The sequence below is a fragment of the Stegodyphus dumicola genome, chromosome 7, assembly GCF_044657685.1.
Source record: "Stegodyphus dumicola isolate Sdum_Otavi_A_Nest chromosome 7, ASM4465768v1".
NCBI lineage: Eukaryota > Metazoa > Arthropoda > Arachnida > Araneae > Eresidae > Stegodyphus > Stegodyphus dumicola.
The window spans coordinates 144,317,905-144,336,040 of NC_140774.1; the positions used below are offsets into that span (position 1 = coordinate 144,317,905).

Here is an 18,136-nt window from a genome sequence, read left to right on the forward strand (position 1 = left end):
GGAGAAATAAGTAGTAGTGTATTTATTGAACATGCATATCAGAACTTCTTGTGTTGCTTTAGTACCACAGATATTAATCTGAAAGTTAAACCTCGACGCAAAAGATCTTTGAAAATTGATAAATATGTTTTGAAACAGCAGACTGAAAAATAACGCATCTGATTTAGTTGGTTAATGCAGAGATTAACTATTGATCAGACATATCTTTTGGTTTATTTATTCGATCTGAACATACTTTCAAAAATTCCCCATATGAATGTCTCAAGAGCGTAATGCGAAAAATTAAGTTGCAGCTTCTATGTTGTCATGTTCAACTACAGTACACAAAAATTTATTAATCAGAGTGGGACTCCACTTTAGAAAATGGAATACACTTTTGGCAACTTAGAATATGAGAAAGAAAAGACACCGATCCTTTGAAAGTCAAATAACGAAAACGTAGATTTGTATTACGAGATCGCTGGTCGGATTACAAAGAAATTGTTTCTTTTAAACAATTTAAATGATAAGAATATATTTATGCAAGCTGCTCCTATCAACAAGTGGAATGACTGAAGAAGCCAGTACAAAAGGAAAAGACTATTGATTTCGAATGGGTAGTTAAGAAACATTCACAATGGAACCCCAAGTCGAATGATTGTCTAAATTATGCGCAAACGTTTGTTACATAAATGATGAAGAAGTGACATAAATACTTGTTAGCCTTCAAGATCAATTTCACTCACCCTGCATTTTCTCCGATACTGCATGATCCAGATTATTACGTGCTTCAGTAATTATAAAATTATATAAGCTAGGGAATGTTACGCGTTATATAGAACATGCAAAATTGTGATGCAGGATCCTTTGATGGAAATCTAACAGGTGCCCGCCGAAAACATCGCGGCAAAAAGAACGCGGACGAAAACGTCAAAACGTCATGGTTCAGAACATCGTGGGAGAAACATTGCAAAGGAAAAACATCGAAGTTCTAAAACATCGTGGTACAAAATATCGTGGTCGAAAATAAAGTGGTTCTAAAACTTTGCAGTTTAAAAACATCGTCGTCAAACATACCGCCTTAAAAAATAAAGTACCTACAAATCATCGCATGACGATAACATCGCACAAATGCGTTTTCAGGTTTTGAAAGATGTAAATGCATGTTCGTATAAAGATCATAGAGCTCAAGAAGGAAAGAGGGATTCCTTTTCTTTTATATTTCATATATTTGAACGAACTAATAAATTTTTGCTGAAAAAATAGGAAACTTAAGCATTTAAAAACTTAAAATGAGTAAAAAATTAATTTAACTTAAAAGCTTAGTAGAATTTAAAATTTATATAGTTAATTAACAAAGATCATTAATCAATTAAGCTTTCTTTATAAAGTTTAACTGACAATTTTTCATGAAATGTACAGTCTAAAAATGCTTTGAAAAAAGAAGATAAATAACTGCATAAATTTACCTCTATAAAAATTGTTTAATTAATGATCAAATTATTTTCTTTCACATTTGTTAATCTCATGTTGTTTTAATGAAAATTACATATTGTTTTGTTTCCGTTTATTCTTAAAGTGTGTTTAACATTTTCATGTATAGCATGCAATCAATTTTTTGTACGTCGATTTGTTAATTATGACGAAATTCAGTTGCATAATATGTCACTATGCGATTTAAAAAAACCCATGTATGCGATATTATCGTCATGCGATGATTTGTACGTACTTTATTTTTTACCACGATATTTTTGATGACGATGTTTTTAAACTGCGAAGTTTATGAACAGCTTTATTTTTGACCACGATATTTTGTACCACGAAGTTTTAGAATTACGATGTTTTCTCTTTGCGATGTTTTCTCTCGCGTTGTTTTGTACCACGACGTTTTCTCCTTGCGTTGTTTTCTTCATGACCTTTTCTTCCGCGATGTTTTCGGCTGTAACCAATCTAAGAAGCTTTTAAGAAAATAGAATCAATTTATTGATATATAGACAGAAATGTACGAGGAATGTTTCCCGAGTTCTAGGTATTTGGGTAGAATTTTTTATTTCGTCACTTTTCATTAGTATAAGAGGGGATTTTTCAACATTCTCTCCATTTACTTGAAAAACATTTTTATAATGAAAACAGTTTTTCTGAGCCATTTTCAAAAAAGCTTTCTGATGTCTCTTCAGTGTACCTATTTAAGGCATGACTAAACTTTTAAATCGACCACACCGTAAAGTTTTGTTTTCCAAATGTTGGAAACGATGTCAGAATAGATTCCTCTCCGCAGACAACTGAAAAATTTCTGAAGATTTTGCACACTCTTTCCACAAAAAGGAAAGGACTGCTTTTCGTATCTTCCATGTTTACAAAAACAACGCTACAAAAATACGCTCATAATCATTCAAATAATTGAATTTGATTAAGTAGTATTGCATCGGCTAGCTTCACAGAGATGCCAAGACTTGTCTTTATTTTTTGGAAACATTCTATGTATTATTTTAACAGAAGAAATTGCCTTACTATTTGTTGTCATTAAAATTTTCTTTTTAACGTCAACTACAAGAAACCAAACATCTTTAACCAGCCTAATATCTGAGCATTTAAAAAAATGAAAACAGCTTGAAGTTGGGAAGCAAAGCATGCGATTGCTAAGATACATAATTATCAATTTTTATTCATTTTAGTATTATTAATTCCATTACTATTATTCATTTATTTACTGTTCATTGATTCCATTACTTAAAAATTATATAGTATAGTTTAGAATATATTTCACTATGGCACTAATGGTTTTTAAACTAATGAAGTGTCTCTGGTGAAAAAATCCTTATCTCTTATTAACAGAAGAATATATAATGTGTACGTGATGGTCAAGTGATTCGAGTCTAGCAAGTTCTAATTTGGTAAAATTTTAGCGATTTACAATTTGACAAAGTAAAAAAGCAATTATAGTGCTAAATTTCAGAAAATATGTTTTATAAACTTGTGTTTTAAAGCACATATCTTGATGTTTTATTAAATGGTTGGTGAATACGGGTCCTTTAAAAACATCTTTCTGAAGTTATCCTTTCGAAGGAAGACAACATTTGAGTACAGTACAATAATAAATGCACAAATGCTTTTAGATGAATTCAAATGCATATTTGGAAATAACAAAATGCTTTATACGTCATAAAGAGAAGTTAAAAAGCTGTGTTGAAAAGTTTAATAATTTTCGCTTTCAGTGCTAAATTTACTTCCATATATTAGCACAATTTTTAGGTAAAATTTTAATTTTTTATTTTGTAAATCATCAGTAGCTGATAATGAAACTGCTTAAACAAACTATATGAAAATTAGATATTGTTTTGTTTCCGAAATATTTATGCCATTTCTCTAAAATCTCTTATGTGGGGGTTCTTGTTTCCAGAATTTCATAATTTCAGCGAGGAATGAGATCAGCCTTTTATTTAGTTTTAGTTTATAAACACAAAAACTAGCATTATTCAAGTTTTGATATTGATGAAGATTTTCTATACGTTTTCTTGTTTAATTTATAAAACACATTAAAAAACTTCTAAATAAATGTTTACATGAAATTTTTTATTTTTGGAAAGGAGAGGAGAATGATCTTCTAGCAATGATGAAAAAAAGTGTATAGGACAAATACTCTAACGCGTTTTCCATACAAACAGAAATGTTTTACGTTAGGTAAGTTTCCGAAAACAGAAAGCGAAACTACGAAGCTCTAAAAACCATCTTTCGCTCGCTTAATTCAATCCACTTTGCTATTGGTTAGAGATAAGTGACGTCACTATCTGAACTACATATAAGCGGCAGCTTTTTCTCACGAAATCGATTCTTGGCTAGAGATTTCTCCGAGTGGTCGTGTGAACTGCAACTGTTTCGTAACTATTTTGCCGATTGTTGCCGAGTCGCGGAAGTTTACTTCGCGTCTACTTTCTGAGTTTTATCTCTTTCTCTTCTTCAAATTTCAGATTTTGAACATATTTATTTGACAATGGATTTACATTTTTTTGTTAAGTTATCCAAAGGAAACTGGTCTTATGAAATCAATCTCTAAAGTGCATATGAGAACTCAAATCAGAGCTAGTAAATAGAAAACATATCATTGTAAAGAAAACTTAGATACGTAATTAGTGGAAGATCCGAAACACTCTACGGTATCAAACTTCTCAGAAAATTTACTATAAAAACTTACTAAAACTGAAGTGGAAATATTTCTTCAATTCAAGTAAAAAATAAATACAAAAACTTGGTTTTACACTACATCTGAGCGGGTATAGTTTCTAAATAGTTCCTGCTTCTTTCGATATTCAAAATTCCAAGTGACGTTTTTTAACCATAACGAATTCAAAATAAACAATAATTACCTATTTGTTTTCTTTAAAAATTATTATTAACACTTTTCTGGAAAAGAACTAAATTCATATGTGGAAATACGTCTAAAAATGTAAAGAGAAAAGTAAAATAAATAAAAAAATCGATACACAGTTTATACTTTGAACATTCTAATCACAGAAAACCACTTCTACAGTTTCTCCTAGAATACCCTATTGATGAACTATCATGTATGACCTCACTTATATGTATTGAATGCAGTCATACTTTAACTGGATTCAGTCACTTTTCATCATTTAATACAAAACTTTTCTGGTAACAATAAAAGATATAATCTAGTTTGGATTATTTTGTAATTTAATTCAAGCTTTTAGAAAAAAAAAGTGTGATCAGGAAATTTCTGCATATCATTGAATAAAACTAAGAAATATTTATCACAGTTCAAGCCATGACGTTTTGGAAGAATGCTTTCTTCTCAATTCTATTTCTCCAGTGGCTGGACATTAAAGTCATTTGCTTGGGTAAGTTTTACTGAATTTATAATATTTTGGATTAAGATCTGTTATACATAATAATTTAACCTACTGACATTTAAACAATTACCCTTTTAAACGTAAGCAGGTAGATGGCATTGTTCTCGTGGCAAATATTTTCTTAAGAAAACTAATTTTTAAATTTTGAACCTCAAATTTGTTTATATAATTCTCAGTTTTTTAGACACATATATATATATATTAGAAGCTTTAACTCAGGTAAGCTTTAGAAATGCTTACCTGAGTTTTTATCTGTATTTGAGTCGAAAACCACGGCAATTTTCTGTTTTGTATTTTTGATAGTTAATTATTCTGGGTTTTTAGGTTTATAATTAATATCAAAAGTGCATTGTGGATTTGATTAATTTTAAATATTAATATAAAATACTGAATTTTGTCTTTCAAAATTTGTGGCTACTTGCAAATCTTGCAAAAAAGGGATATAAAATAAATACAATGTATTCTGTTCGTATTAAAATAATTTATATAAATTACTTCTATAGTTTTCTATAGTTTAAAATAATTTATATAAATTACTAAATTACTTCTACAGTTCTAATTTATATAAATTCTTCTACAGTATATAAATTACTTCTACAGGCTGGGAATAGGAAACGTATATCGAAAAGTGTGCTTCATTTAAAAAAAAAAAAAAAACAATATTTTCTCCTGCTTTGATACAAATTTTAAGGCGTAAGTCTAATATTAAGTTCGATACAATTATTTGAGTACAATAAGTAATTATTTAATTCTTATTTTATATATGTATCTAGCATATTATATAATTTGAAAAATTATTTATTGTTTCATGAACTATATTAATGGATTCTCTGGCACAAGTAATGAGTGCCGGGAGCATATTTTGAGACCGAAGAACTGCCTTTTTCATGTGTGGCGGATAATACTTATTTCCCCCACCAACCTACATAGTGCCTTCTATGATCTACTGGAAAGTCAAAAAAGCATCGTTTAATATTCAAATATTTAATTTTATTCATATATATTATTATATATGAATAAAATATTAACGGCTTGAATAAGTTGGTTTATGTTACTATGCTTAGCGTTAAAAAATCCTAAATCCAAGATGATGAATCCCAGGTAATAATCCAAGACAATAAAGCTTTTGGGAGGTTAGCCATATCCTTTGACGAAATCCTAGAAATAATTTTGGCCGAGTTATCATGTTTTTTACCGATTAGAAATCTCATAATATTAGAGATTTTTACAGTTTCTCAATAGCTCCTGAAGAATGACATTTCTCTCTTCAGACCTTAACTTGCGCTTTTCTCCCAAAACTCTGTAACAAACAATGAAAATAAATCCACATATAAAATCAAAGTACTGTTTTACAAAAGTGAAACGTAAACACCGACTCTTCCCACGTTTATCTCCTTAATCCGGTACTAGTTTACAAATCTAACTATTTTTTTTCAATGCAGAGGAAATATTAAACTTTTTAAATTATAATGAATTTAAAATTATGTTTATTAAGGTTAAAATTATGTAATTATTTAAAATTATGTTTATTAGATTGCAATAACGTGTTGAGCAAGCGAATTAACATTAATTAATTAAATTATTGAAATCTACAAATTTTGGTATTTTTTAACTTTTAAAATATTTAAATAAAAAAAAAATACTAAAACTTCTTGTTATGTAAGTTTAGAAAAAATTGAGAAATATACAACTCAGTAATCTGTGATGCTGTTATCTCACAATGCAGTAAATGTTTTGGTTCATGTGAAGCCAACAGCGAGTTTTCCCCAATTACTGAGCTGGAAAAATTATTATTAGATTTAGAAAAAAAAATTCTCTTATTCCTGTGCTTTACGAATCAAACTTGATTTAAAAACATAGATCCGTGAAATTGCGTTTTCCCCCTTCTTAAATTAAAAAAAAAAAAATACTAAAACTACTTGAAAGTAAAAAAAATACTAAATTATTTGAAAGCTTGTTTAGAATATATCAAAAATGCTTACAGGTTATGCAGATTGCTTACATATATTTGTTCATAATCTGCTTTTGTGTATCTTTTCATATATATCTTATGTCCTTTTCTGGAGTAGGAGAAATTGGTGTAAGCAGAATAGAAGGTACATCAGAGTGAAAAGGTATAACTGCTTAGAAACTCATAATAAATAATACATTATTTCCTCCATTGTTCTTCAACATTCCAAATATTTAACCATAAAAATTTTATGATTTAGTATTTATGCCAAAATGCTTTCTGCTTTATCTGAGAGAGCAGAAAAGTATCTTGACCAGATTTCGAAAATTCTATTTGTCTCATACTTAAATTCCGATGCAGAAACTAAATATTTTGGATACTATATTTTGTTTAATTTTGAAGATATGAAAGTTTACGATGGCGGAACGATCAAAATAAAGGCAGAAATAAATAGAGATTCTGCTTATTTTTGTGTTCTTACTGTAGTGAAAATCTTTCAGCTAACTCATAATATTTCCTCAATATCTTGCTGCTCGACATATAGATATGTTGAGCAGCAGGGATATATCATAGTATATTGAAGTTAAGGTGATATGCTATTATATATAGTTGGTAGTATTGACACTGAGGTGATAAAAAGTTTACGCGATTTGTAAGCAAAGCGTTTAACAACGAAACAAATAGAATTAACAGAATAAAAGTCCTTTAGCGAAATTGAAAATGAGGACATAGAAGAGCATACAGTAAACCCAAACGATATTTCACACTAGTTAGAAAGAAAGTTGTAAATATGAAGCAGAAATTTTGATCAAAATAAAAATTATGCAATTATCTCCGATAAGACGAAAGAATATAAAGATAGAATGACAGCTGTAAAGATTATAAAAGTATTTTAAAATTGTAATTTTATAAAGCAGCCAACATAATGTTATTCGTATTCCCATATATGGTCATACCTAGGACAGTATTTTCTTTAAGTACGGAGCATTGAATTTTTGAAATTTTCTCTTTTATCACTATCTAGTTATATATGTTTTGACTGAAATGCATAAAAAATAATTTTTAAATTAGTTATTAAATTTAAAAGTGCACGACTTGCTTAACTATTCAAACATTCCCCTTTCTTTCTTCTATTTTGGAACCTTTCACGTTTAGTGCGAAAATGGAGTTTAATACTGCCAGCATTGCCGACGACATAAGATGACAGTGCTCTGCTTTTCCAATTGCAGTGAAATCTGAAGAAACACGTTTATAAGAAGTAATCGATTAATAAATTTTAAACTACTGCCTCGTTGATTGGAGAACATCGAGAAGAAAATTGCCATAACCGTGCCGAAACTGCCGAAAGAATTGACAGCTCAGTATATGCAACCATAAGGCTGAGGATATGCGAACTAACCACACTCGACAGGAAAATTTGTTAGCTTAGTGAACGGGACTTGCTGGTTCTCTATTAAAGTAGGCATAATAATACAATAATAGAATACAGAGAAAACCTATATACAATAATGCATTAAAGTCGGTAAAAGACGTTTGACTTAACCTTCCTTTGCTCTTGCTTTATAAATATATAGAAGACATAATTTTTAATTGCTCTTACATACTCATTAATTCACTCATATAAGATGATCAAATATTTACAATCACAATGCCTTCGTTTCAATAACATTTCATAATTTATTGAAATGCAAGCACATACTTTATATTGTAGAATAAATCTTTTGCTGAAGTAGTAGTTACAAATCCTGTTTGCTGTAATGGTCGAGAGTAGTGGGACATTGCCAAATGCTTGGCATCTACTAGATGCGTTTGTGTTTCGCATTCACAATTTACATTTCTACTCAAGATCGTTAGAAATAAGATGAGAACTTTCCACGATTTGTTGCTAGATGTACTTAGAGAAAATGGGTTTTCATTCTTTTTAATGAGTGAAAATCATTTGTTAATCTTCTTGTTTCTCATCCCAACTTCTTGGCGTTTTTCTAATATTTGTTTAAAAACTCAGTTACTGATTTAAGCCTTGAATTAAGTAGCTAAATGTCAATCGCATTTCTTGGTGTAACATTTTTAGTCATTCTTTATGTAACATTATTAGTTTCATTCTTTATGATATATATATGTCCCCGTATCCAGTTTGTGCTAATAGAATGAATATCTCCATAGTTATTATTTCTTGAATTTATAAGAAATGCGTAACTAAACAATGATTTCAAAGCTATAACTTCACCAAGTACTTGATAAACACTTGAAATAAGTGCCAATAATCGCAAAATTCCTGCAGAACCTTACAACCGAAGGTAAGAAAAACATTTCTACGAGCATATAATGGGAAATGTGTAATCAGGAGTTATGGGACATTGAGAAATGGTAAAAAGAAAACATGGAAAATTATTGACTTCTCATTCCCTTTTCATTCAATATCCTATGACACAACTCTGGCACCTTTTAAACACGAAAACCATTCACGATTTTCAACAGCATATTGAAGACGTTATCTAAAGAATTTGTACGACTGCGCAAGGAACAAATACTAACCTTCGCATATGCTAGTTATTGTCATTTCCGCCAGTTATCATAATATTTCAAAACCTTTCCGTACAATTTATAAAAGTTTTCGAAATTAAACCAGGTTTAACATTAACCTCTTTCCGTGAATGAAAGTGATTTTGTTATTCATGACTTATATTTATTTTTTCCCTCTAAAATTTATTCATCACCCAAATTTTGCATTAGTTAGATTGAAGCATTCAAAATATTACATAATTTTAATTATCGCTATTAACTAGTCATATTAATATTTCAATCGTATAACGATACATCGGGCAAGAAAATATGAAAAATCAGCTGTGTTCGAACTATGGATCTTCTAATTGTCAGCTGGAAGTGCTAATCATTTACAACCAAGTCCACACAATGGAGAATATTAAAACGCTTTTCTTTTAGACCAAAATTTCTTAAACTTTTTTCAGTCAAGACCACTTTCTATCACTGAGATTCTTTCGGAACCCCCAGGACACAATAATATTTACGAAAATTTTGTGGTACCCTATAAGCATTGCGCAAATCCGACACACGCGTGTGTGAAACTATCGATTTTTTCACTTTTACTGTAATATACTATTGCAGTTTTAGGTCATTAACTAACTTCTTATTTTAAGACATAGAACAATGTGAAAATTTTAAATAAATAACAGGCAAAATGACAGCGTCACTTGCAAAGCAAGTAAAATGAACGTTTCTATTATAAAAAAAAAGAATGAGTTGAAAGGTTTTCCTTTTATCTTTGTCTTTATTGCCTTACTTTTATTTAGTTTCAGATACATTGCGTAAAAATATTTGGTAATTGTAAAATTATTATAATAAGTTAAAGAAACATCAAAACTGCTAAATTAAAAACATTTTTAGCGTCTCACTGCTGCAGGTCCTGCGGCCCCCTTGGGGTTCGCGACCCACAGTTTAAGAAACGCTGGTTTAGAGAATGGTAGGAGAAAAGTATCCAGTCAGTTGACGAGTTCCAGGTAGTGACGAATTATCGTTCACCACATTTTATCTCGAGGTCATTACAGAGATCCTTACACGTTTCCTACGAATATTGGAACCATGCATCTTCCATCTGCAGGTTTAACATGTTAATCATTTAAAGATGAGATCATTTACAGGGAAATACAATAATTTGTAAGGTTCTTATAAATTAACCAATTATTATGATTTTGATATTAACTGTAATTTCTTTTCGTATTACTCACCAGAATACAAATAAGTTGTAGTGTACGTAAACTGAGGTTTTTTTTAATCTTGAAAGAGAGATAGAGTTCCTGTCACTCTCGTGGCCTGGTTAGATTTTTGCCAGATCTAGCTAACTGTAACCATCTTGGCCGATGTTTTAAACTTACACGCAGTTAAATTATAAGAGCCACCTTGTAGCTTAGTACTTAACTGAATAGTCACAGACTACCAATCAACATTTACAGTGACTTAACTGTTCTTATTTAATTAGAATTACCATAAGCAGTGTTTACTTGTTGCAAGAGCAATGCGCTGTTTTGTTAAAAGTTCAGTTGAATAAAATGTTCTTTAAAACCTTTGTAAGTCTTTCTTGAACTGTTTCAGACACAGTGATAACTCGCTATCTGTCTATTTGAGTTACCGAACTAAAATTTTCAGTATTAGATTACTTATGATCTTAAAATTAGTTACAATCTTAGAGAGAGAAAAGTACAATGGTACCTTGGCATATGTCTTTAATATGTTATTCATCCTTGGACGTATACGAACTTTACCAATAAGAAATTTAGGCAAAATAATTAATCCGTTCGTATAAAAGTCCTTCTATTTTTTATAGCACTATTCAATACTAAAATACAAATGCAGTGGGTCAAATGCATATTATACATAAAGGAAGCACTGCACATGTACATAATACAGCACATTGCTTTTCTACTATCCACATCAAAAGCAATTTTCTTTCAAAACACTCTGCCGTCTCTGATCTTTGATAATAAATTTCACCCCTTTCGCAGCGTTAGCCTATTTAGCACTCGTAAACATCATTGGCCTCGGGATATGGTGAACAATAATCAAGTTCCCGGTTCGCATGCAGTTTTCAAACTTCAACAATCTCACATTTTCACTTTTATGATAATCCTAACAATTTTCGTCATTACTTAACTCTCCTCATTAATTTTTTTAAAATTTATTTTTAATGAATTTACAAAAATCATTACTCATGAATTTATTATTGATAAATTTACGCGAAAAAAAGCACAAAATGTTTTGAAAATTCAAAGTTATAGTGCAGGTTGTTTACTGAATAGTTGCAACAGGCACACTGATGCTCATGGGAAATCTGTAACTGTTTCGAAAGCGATAAACAAGGGCAGCGTGCTCAGTTGTAACCCATTAGACTCGAGTCGTATTCCAAACAAAAGTCATACGCCGAGCAAATATTTTCTCATCCAAACAAGACGTATGCCAAGCTGGACGTGTTTCAAAGCGGACGTACTCCGAAGTACCACTGTAAGTTGAAAAAAAAAAAGCCATTTGCATAACACTGTTAGCTTAGAATTCAGTACAAAGACTAGGTTTTTGAAAAAAGCTGAAAATTTTATTCCAATAAACATAAAACTGTTGAAAAAAGAAGCAATCTTTAGGCTGCGTCATGTGTAGTATAAACATAAATTTAACATTTGGGCAAGGGAAAAGAAACAAACCACAAAATAATCGTGCGGATAATCTACGCTGTATAATTACTTATTATAGCAGATTGCAAATTAGCCTGCGGTATACTTGCTTATTTCTACTCGAAACTTAGGCAAGTATAAAGCTTTCTCAGTGACAAGCTGCAAAAATTTCAAAGTTGTGTCATTTTCCTTCTAATGGAAAAATGGTGTTAAATCTTCTGAACGCTTTAGCGATGAAAGTTGTTTAAGTTCGAGAAACAAGTGACTTACAGCAAGTGGTTTTCAAGTAAACAAATGTGTTCTTCAAAATGTTTTGAACTAAGTGCTAAAAAATAAATTGTAGTCTTCGGATGTTACCAAACTATTTGATTGGGAATTTAAATAAATAAGTGCTCAAATAACTGCTTTTATAATTTTATAACTGCTATTCGAACTGCTTTTATAACAAAAAAAAAAAAAAAAAAAAAAAAAAAAAAAAAAAAAAAAAAAGAAAATTTTTTTAAAAAAATCTTAAAGTTTTCAGATTTTATATGACGCCTAAAGGGGCGTTTTATTAACATTTTGTGCGTTACGTTTATTTATTAAATGTCATATTCTTCACACTTTTCTCTTCACACTTTCTTCACACTCTTTCACACACAAAAAATTCAATTCAACAGCAATGCAACAAAATATTTAAGGAGCATATTTTTAGAAGTTCCGATACACAATCTCGCGTGCTGGTGATAAAAATGTTTTTTTTTTTTCCCTTACAGTTTTGCCATTGTTAATTAAAAATTCTTCAGTGTCTGAGAAAATATGAAATAGATAATAAAACAAATTCCAAATTTGGGCTTCCAGATGCCTATATTCGGGTGGAGACTTACGTTATTCAAAATTTGATGACTCTAAGTACTGTTGTTTTATCACAATGCGAGAAACATACATACATTTATGCAGATTATTTATTATTTAATTTCTTTAAACATAACACAGGGCTCTAATATTTGGTGGCAATAATTTAAAAAGCTATTCCACGTTAATAGTAAATCAACGCAAAATGCTAAAACGAAATTAATAGTCTTTCTGGGTTATCGCCCTTTGGGTTAATAATATTTACTCATGCCTAGATATAATACATAAAAACAAATAAATAGAAATTGTTTTACATGTGATTAAAAATATTTTTCCTTACATGTCCATGGTAATTGAAATTAAACAGCAGTTGTAAAATTCTGAATTACATGAAAGAAGAACTTTTCAAACAGATATAGTCAAAAGAGCACATGATGTGAAAACATTTAGCGAATTTATTTTAACTTAATTTTAGAAATTAATATGTTAGAAAAAATGTATAAGAGCTAAATAATAATGAGTAACATAACAATGCCTTAATTTCAATACTAAATAATTTAATTGACATCCATATAATAACATTTTGATGATACTTGATTTATCAAACATATTCCATGCTTTGAATGCAAGAAGCAAATGTAAACGTAAGGCATAATACACGATGCAGCTCACCACTGCAAAAATAAATTTAATGAAAAATGTATTGAAAGATTAATTGAAATTAACATATTTGAAAGCTGACTTTAATTGAAAACGGAATCAGTTACCAAAAGGAACAATAAGCATGACAATATACGAAGCAATAAGGCTTCTTTTGCTTAAAATTAATAACGAATAATTAAATAGTTAAATCTCAAGGCACTAAAAGGGAATTTCTCATTTTGAGAAGCAAAAATAAATTCTGTATCAAGTGAAGGAATTAAAAAAATTGCAAGTTTTAACCTGTAGTTAACATTTTTATTACCTATGAGTTCAGTGTGACATACAAATTAATAACAGTAAACTAAAAGAGTTAAATATTTCTTCTGTATCCGATTAAAAAAGAGCGCAAGAAAGATCGTTTGGCATCTCACATGACCGCAACATTAACAATTAGATGAATTTTAACTGACCTCAATTAAAATGAATGCATATACCTTTTAAAAATAACTCAATCTATTATTCTGTAATTGAGTATATAATGCATGACGTTAAAAACGCGTGAACAGTATTATTGGTGTAAGTATTTGCAAGAATTTTTAATTAGACATATTACATAAAAGTAAAGATTACAAACAAATATGAAATATGAAAGATTTCAGATTTTATATTACGTCCAAAGGGGCGCTTTTTTTCATTTACACTCACATACACGTTTTGAGAGTATTTGAGTTAATGTCCCTTTGGGCTAAAAATACACTGGTGAAATAAATTAAAAGAATTTGTATATTTTATCAAACTGCATGAAAAGAACTGAACTGAAGGAAAAACTACCGCTTCTAGATAAAAACGCATATCTTATATGTAAGCGCACACGTGTGTGTAGGCGAAGCCAGCAGAAAAACAGGCTTTATTAACCGCGTGGAGGGTAAGACGAATTGCGTTCGCTAGCACACCTCGACAAATTTCTTGGTGTTATCTTGCAGCAATCGGTTAAATTTATATCGGAACAGTAAACATAAGTAACCACCAACATTTAGATGAGGGAATGAGGTGGCGAATTTCGAGAAGGCTAGAGGTGGGCCAATCGCAAGTCCAGATATGTCGAGAGTTTAATTTAATTCCCAGCGTCATGTGTAACCTATGGAAACAGTTTCAGGATACTGCATCCATCCAGAGAAAGCCTGGGGAAGGTCGTCCAAGAGCTACGAATGCCAGAGAGGATCACTATTTGTCCATTTTTGCTCTCTTCGGTTCTCTCTCTCTATTTCTCAGCCTTCTCGGGACCAGTATGCAGCCACAGGAGCCCGTGTAACAAGGATGACTGTTTCCAAAAGACTGAATGAGAGAGGGTTGTTTACTAGAAGACCGGCTGTTTGCGTCCCGCTCACGTCTACGGACAGGACAGTCCAATTAGCATGGTGCACACAGCATAGAGATTGGAGTACGAAGCAATGGGCGACCGTTCTGTTCAATGTATTTTTGTGTCACCAACACTGAATGTATTTTGTATTTTCATCACTAGTGTCATGACAATTTTAATTGTATTTTTGTGTCACCAGCACTGAATGTATTTTGTATTTTCATTGTATAGTATTGTATAGCATCTACTGTATCGTATTGTATTGTGGTATTGTATCTACTGTATCGTATTGTATTGTGGTATTGTATAGTATTGTATAGTATCTTATATCAGTTGGCTTTTAGTACAGGTTAAATATGTTAATTTTTTTTTGTCTTGTATTGTATTGTATTGTAATATTGTATATTATTGTATGGTATCCTATATTCGTTAACTTTTATGCAGGCTAAATATGTTATTTTTATTCCTCATAATCGTATAATTAGCCTTATTGCATGTTTTCCCCACAAAACCACGTGATCAATTGTATTGTATCGCTATTGCATTCTGTTACTAAGTTTGGTACGAATCCTGTACCATAATTGGTAGTAACCAATGTATCGACCTTTGTATATCTTAAACACAGTTGCATGCTAAATATATTTTGTATAACATATTCCTTTTTCCTAACTATTGTTGTACTATAGGGATTGAATGCGTATCGAGATCAAATTATATTGTACGCTACCTACTTCTTCTGTATCACATCACTACCTGCGGTATTGTAACATGACTTTGTCATAGCGAATATCTAGTTTATTACACTGACTTTCAATATGTTGCTTTGTCAAATATATGTACTTGGCTATGCAATGTATCCCGATCCAGTTGTTAGTCTTCTGAATTAAGTCGAATTCTGAATGCTTTACGTATTTCCCAATGTGCCAGTACTTCCAGTCACACACTGATGGCTATTGTATTCTTTTATTTTTATTTCTTTTGGTATATCCTCTGTGTATTGCTGTAATCATTTACATTCATCATGTCACTATGTTCTCTATTTTTATGTTATATTGTCATTCTACTGTCTATATTTTACTCATTGTATATTATTGGGCTGCTCAACATCAGACTCTACTTTAGCTTATGTATATTCTATATTTGTGTGTATTACACCTTTGTAAAATTTTTTGCTTATTGTCAAAACTCGCCCTTTTTGGCCCTGTACGCTTTTGTTATTTTATTTAATAAATGTGGGGCCTGGGCGGTTGTTGGGACTGTCTTTCGTGGGCATTTGGTCTGTTGGACTGCCCCGGGTTGAATTTGGCTTTGGGTTTGGGCGCCCGGTGCGTGGCGTTTGTGATTCCTCTTTAGGCTCTAGATATAGGTGGACGTGGTGCTATACCGATTAACCTTTTGGTAAAGGGACAGTGCCCACGTCCTCCGTTGCTTATCGCTTATCGCTTATCACCGACGACTCCCGTTTTAGCCTAAACACCGATTCTCGCCGTACTTTCATATGGAGAGAGCCAGGGACCCGCTACCTATGTCCGCGAAATCAACATTATGGCGGTGGCGATGTAATGGTCTGGGCAGGCATCATGTTGGATGGCCGCACACCTCTCCACGTCTTTGAAAGAGGCACTGTGACTGGTGTGAGGGTATAGGGTTGAGGTCTTGGGCCCTATTTTCTCCTTTTCCGGAGTGCAGTGGGCCCCGAGTTCATCTTACAGGACGATAACGCGTGGCCACATAGAGCTCTCTTGGTCGACGAATTTCACGAGAGTGAGGATATTCGCCGGATGGATTGGCCAGCCAGGTCTCCAGACCTCAATCCTATAGAGCATGTCTGGGACGCTTTGAGGAGGGCAATCGCAACTCGCAACCCCCCTCCGAGAACCATCCAGGAATTGAAAACAGCTTTGCTGAATGAGTGGAACCAGTTGCCACAGGCACTGATAAACTATTTCTAGTATGACATCACCCTGCGAGGCCTGTATGACAGTAAGAGGGGACCATACCCCTATTAACCCATTTCTTTTGCGTTTTCTGTAACCGCTGTTTCAGACCTTTACACTCCCATGGGTGTTACACATGAACATGTGTGTGTATTATAACCATTGAATGTTTATTTTGTTTATTTTATTTGTTATATCAACCTATGTTCACACCAATTTTTATAAAAATCTGCCCAGCAGTTCTGGAGATCGTGGATCAAGTATGAAAATTGTCTTAATTTGTTTCACCAGTGTATTTTAAACAGCATATCTTTAGAATTTCCGATACACACTCTCGTGCGATGGAGATAAAAAATTTTTTCTCGGTACAATGTTGCCTTGCTCGCTTTTAAATCGTGTAGATTTTTAAATCAAAAATTCGTTGAAGTTCTACACAATATTGAATAGACGATAAAACAAATTCAAAACTTCGGGCTTTTGGGTGCCCATATTCAAGTTGAGGAGTGTGTTATTCAAAATTTCATGTCTCTAGGTACCGTTGTTTTTCCACAATGCGAGAAACATACATGCAGAGTTTTCATCATTTAATTTCTTTAAATATAATACAGCGCGATAATATTTGATGGTAGCAATTTGACAAATTGACATTTTTAGTGGGGATTCTTCCGATTGTAAATATGCTTTAGTTACGCATTTTTTATCAACTTATTTGTAAATAAATCTGAACTTGTATTTATCCCCTCGTTTTTAGTCATATGACTTCAGTACCAAAATCATTTGCTTTTTCTTCTGACACAAAAGCAACAACAGTTTTTGTTCTTAAAAATTTGGAATTATACTAAAAAAAGTATGGAAAGCTGAAGAGAAAGATAATTGGAAAGCAAAGCCAGGGTAATCCATTATATGGAAATACATCCAACAGCATTTAAAAAGAGCGGGATATATGTCTGCTAAGAATCTTCAATGCTTAGATTTCATTTTCTTATCTTGTATGACTAAAAGTGAAGTGGGGCTGTGGCAAATATATTTCTAAAATTCTTTATTTTTTCAAACTAGTTTACCTACATATCCTTCTTTATGAACTGTACTACCACAGACAAGCCGTACCAAATTCTTAATGCAATTTTATACGAATATTTAACAAACCTAGACCTTCGAGTAATATACTATAAGAGTGTATTTTCACCTCATAATTATAATATTCCGCCATGAACACATCCAAGGTATGAAACTCCAACCACGCCATATGAATTTGAAACCTACTCTAAAATGGCCTGATATAGATACACAAATAGTGTCTAATATACTAACAATTTAATGACTTACACCACGCCATTACCGACAAAGGCAAATGAGATTCATTTCGCTATATGCCTCTACTACCCATG

General features: G+C 31.6%; 1 protein-coding gene across 1 annotated transcript in view; it reads left to right on the forward strand.

The window, feature by feature from the left end:
• Positions 1 to 3,831: 3,831 nt before the first annotated feature.
• The window catches only part of LOC118186526 (carbonic anhydrase-related protein 10-like), an 850,161-nt gene continuing 835,856 nt past the window's right edge, over positions 3,832 to 18,136 (forward strand). The window contains exon 1 of the mRNA XM_085820883.1: positions 3,832 to 4,832. Within this exon, the coding sequence (XP_085677009.1) occupies positions 4,760 to 4,832 (73 nt within the window). The 5' untranslated portion in view covers positions 3,832 to 4,759. The remainder of the gene's footprint in view (positions 4,833 to 18,136) is intronic.